A 4,585-nucleotide genomic window follows, 5' to 3' on the forward strand; every position below is an offset into this window, starting at 1 on the left:
TTATCAAAGAAATTAATTAATAACTCATAAATAAACAACAATTTTCAAAGAAATACAATAAAAACAAAAAGAAGGCACCTCAAGATCGTCTCGTGCCATTTTCCTCATGCTTCTGTTTTAAGTGCCTATAATAGAATTCTGGTTAGTGACATTTTGGACAAAACCTGTCATCTTTTGTGCACATAGCATCAAACAACTACAGATACAGTAGGGGGATTTTGATGTGTGTATCCGTACTAAGTAGGGCATAATTTATAATATGTTAAGAAAGCAAAAAGTCAGGATTACAAAATGGGTATTTTTAGCACATTTAGTAACAGCTAGTTTTAAACTATCATTTCATTTTTGATGACCAAATTATATTAGACATAATTAAGGAACATATATTTTTAAAATATTGAAAACCCACGGTTACAACAGAACTATTACATTAAACGAAGAAAGGAAAAGTCACGTACATGGGCTGAATGGCACTGAGGTTTTTCAAAGTTATTCTTTTGCGAGGCTTTCAGCCCACCTTTACATATACCAGTAAAAAAATGTCTCTTCTCAGCATGCTTGCAGCAAGAGGTGAAACAGGTGTTGATCACACAACTGCCTGACAACCATTCAGTGCTGATCACCAAACAAGCATTTTTATTTAATTATCCCGACAACCATAATTGAGCCACATCTAAATTTCTGATGTCACTGACTTCAACTATTCAGCTCCAGAGAAACACTCAACTTAAAAAAAAAAAAAAAAACCTGAAATAAGTGACAACTAGAAATGGCTGAATCATTGTATGTTTTAGACACAACCATTAATCTTAGTTTTGCTATATGCTATTTGGTACTTCTTGATTCAGTAGTTGGGATTAAAAAAATAGTTTCTGTATTCAAACCTATCTACAGAATGTCAATATAAAATGTGTGAATATATACACTTAATACACACACACACACACACACATATACATACTGTCACATATCTAGAAACCAGCACTTAACCACATCTCCAATTCTCACTAATGATTCAATAAATCATTTGTTACCTTAAGGCCAGCTTAGATGCTATAAGGCTGCAACATATGGCTAAAGAGGTCAAACACAAGCACCCACAGTCAGGCTGATTAAATTGTTCCTCCTCATGATTTTTCACAAGTAGTAACACCTTGGAAGGAATGATGCTAAAGCTGAAGCTCCAGTACTTTGGCCACCTCATGCAAAGAGGTGACTCATTGGAAAAGACTGATGCTGGGAGGGATTGGGGGCAGGAGGAGAAGGGAACGACAGAGGATGAGATGGCTGATGGCATCACTGACTCGATGCACGTGAGTCTGAGTGAATTCCGGGAGTTGGTGATGGACAGGGAGGCCTGGCATGCTACGATTCATGGGGTTGCAAAGAGTCGGACATGACTGAGCAACCGAACTGAACTGAACTGAATACCATTTATGTAACAACTATGTCTCAGTAACTTAGAATTCAGAGTATAAAACCAGTGTCATGAACATAAAACTCTCTCACTGTTGAAAGACCCAGAGAGATGATATGGGAAGGGTGGTGGGAGGGGGGTTCAGGGTTGGGAACTCATGTATACCTGTGGCGGATTCATGCCAATGTATGGCAAAACCAATACAGTATTGTAAAGTAAAAAAAAAAAAGAACATTCCTCCTTCAGTTATTTCCGCTAATGATAAGAGGGCACACCAAACTAGATCATGTTGAACTGTACAAATGATCTTTACTCTTAATCTAAACAAACGTGCGTTAAAACATTCTGAAATGCTGCAACCTTTGACTTCTTCATCTCTTCAGTTGCCAAATGCAGGTCCTGTTGTTGCACAGGTCGAACTTCATCTTCATCATGGATTTCTTCCGATGTAGAATTAACATATTCTCTGACACAGAGGAGGGCAGCATCTCGACACATTTCTTTTAGGTCACTGCCTGAAAAGCCATCAGTTTCCTGGGCAACTTCTAGCAGGTCCACATGCCTATCCACATTTTCATTTTTCAAGATGAGTTTCAGGATTGCTTCTCTTTGTTTCAGAGCAGACTGGTTGATATGGAATCTTGTGGGCATTCTCCTCATTATAGCTGAATCCACATCCTGAGGACGATAAGTAGCTCCCATCACTATGACCTGGCAGCTATGATCAGTATCCAATCCATCCCGGAGACTCATAAACTGAGCTTTCATCATGGTTGTAGCTTCATGGTCAGAACTGGAACGGTTTCGTAGAAAGGAGTCTATTTCATCTATAAAGATGGTGGAAGGCTGTAGTTTTATGGCAAGGGAGAAAACAGCAGCAGCCAGTTTCTGAGATTCTCTATACCACTTATCCGTCAGTGTTGAAGGCTGAAGGTTAATAAATCAACAGCCTGCTTCTTTGGCTGTGGCCTTGGCAATCAACGTTTTACCACAGCCTGGAGGCCCATAGAGAAGCATATCTTTTTGAGGCTGTAGAAGCCTGGAATTTTCAAACAAATGGTTCTTTTTGATAGGTGAGATGACTGTATCTTTCAGATCTGTAATGACATCATCCAAACCTGTGCTATCACTCCAAGTAGCATGCATGTTAACAGGGTCTACTAGATGAGCAGCAATACTCATTTCATATTCTGAAAGCTTCACATTTTTCACACCAATTTGTTTCATTAATTCTTCTGCCTGTTTCTGGGCTTGTACTTTTTGCTTTCTGGTTGGATCAATTGCAACTACAATCCATTTAATTGTAAAGTATGTTACTGCACCAAATATTGTCAAACGGAAAATTAAACCAACAACTTCATTCTGACTCAAGAAACGAGAAAAGGTTTCAGCATCAACCATCTTGATTGTTAACCAGCCTAACACAGGAAGGAAACACCCAGGAACTAGTTTTAAAATATTTAAAGGAACCACCATACAATCCAGCAATTCCACCTCTGGAAATATATTTGAAGGAAATGAAATCATTATTTGAAGAGATATTGGCACCTCCAGGTTCACTGGAGCATGATTCACAATAGTTGAGACATGGAAACAACTTATATCCTATAGTGTATGACTGGATAAAGAAAATGTGTGTGTGTGTGTGTGTGTGTGTGTGTGTGTGTGTGTGTGTATAATAGTTCCCCCTTATCTCCAGGGGTTATGTTTCAAGATCCTCAGTGGATGCCTAAAACTGCCCATAGCACTGAACCCTATGTATATTATGTTTTTTTTCTATATATACATACATGTGATAGCATTTAAGTTAAAAATTAGGTAGCACACAAGATTAACAATAATAAAATAGAACAATATACTACAATAAAAGTTATATAAATGTGATCTTTCTTTCCCTCTCTCTCAAATATCATTTAATTTCTTATATATCGTAACTAAACAATTATCACTCACTTCTGCAGTTTGAGATATCACAGCAAAACTAGCATAAATTTCTTTTTCACAGTTTCACCAATAGAAGATTCATTCTTACAATAGATCTTAGCAACCTCAGCATATAATTTTTTTTCTTTCCCTATTAAATTGAGAACTTTTAGCCTTTCACTCAAATGAAGCACTTTATGGCTTCTCTGGCCTATCTGAGTTGCCAGCATCACTACTCTTGCATGATGGGGCTATTATTAAGTAAAATAAGAGCTACTTGAACACAGTTACTCTGATACCAAGACAGTGGATCTGGTAATTGAGATAACTAGGAAATCCTGCAATTTGCAACAACATGGATGAAACTTAAGAGCATTATGCTAAATGAATTAAGTCTTGCAGAGAAAGACAAATGCTGTATGATCTCAAGTATATATGGAATTTATACAAAATTAACTCTTGGAAACAGTGAGTAGATTCAGGGTTGCCACATGCTTAGATTGGGGAGAATGGGAAGATGCTGTTCAAAGGGTACAAGTTTCCAGTTATAAGATGAATAAGTTATGGGGATCAAATATAAAGTAGGTGACTATGGTTAACAATATTATATAGTACACTTCAAAGTTGCTAAGAGTAAATCTTAAAGGTTCTCACCACAAAAAAATATGTGAGGTAATGAATGTGTTAATAACCTTTTTGTGGTTATCATTTCACAATATATACAAATCTCAAATCATTATATTTTATACCTTTTTCATACTCATTAGTTGTCAATTATATCTCAAAAAAGCTGAAAAAAAATATTTAAAGGAAAGCCTTTTAACAAACAGTTCAGAAACAACTAAAATTTTCCATTTGTATCCAAAAATATGAATCTCGATACAGACTTTATGCCTTCACAAAAACTGATTGTTCAAAATGAAGTAATTAAAAATGGACCATGAAACATAGAACTATAAAGTCCCTATAAGATAACATGGGCTTCCCTGATGGCTCAGATCTACCTGCAATGCAGGAGACTGGGTTCAATCCCTGGGTCAGGAAGATCCTCTGGAGAAGAAAATGGCAACCAACTCCAGTATTCTTGCCTGGAGAATTCCATGGACAGAGGAGCCCGGTGTGCTACAATCAATGGAGTTGCAAAGAGTTGGACATGACTGAGTGACGAATACTTTCACTTTCAAGATAACAAAGGAAAAAACCCACTGACCTTGGGTATGGCTTTTTAGATGCAACAGAAAGGTA

The 4,585-nt window shown here is 37.0% G+C and overlaps 1 protein-coding gene across 1 annotated transcript; it reads right to left on the bottom strand.

Annotated features, from left to right (window-relative positions):
- LOC102185610 (ATPase family AAA domain-containing protein 1-like) lies at positions 1,733–2,831 on the bottom strand. Its single transcript, XM_005675417.3, is given in 1 exon segment — positions 1,733–2,831. A coding segment is annotated over 1 exon segment (1,086 nt). The 5' UTR covers positions 2,819–2,831.

This window comes from Capra hircus, chromosome 1 (genome assembly GCF_001704415.2).
Source record: "Capra hircus breed San Clemente chromosome 1, ASM170441v1, whole genome shotgun sequence".
Lineage (NCBI taxonomy): Eukaryota > Metazoa > Chordata > Mammalia > Artiodactyla > Bovidae > Capra > Capra hircus.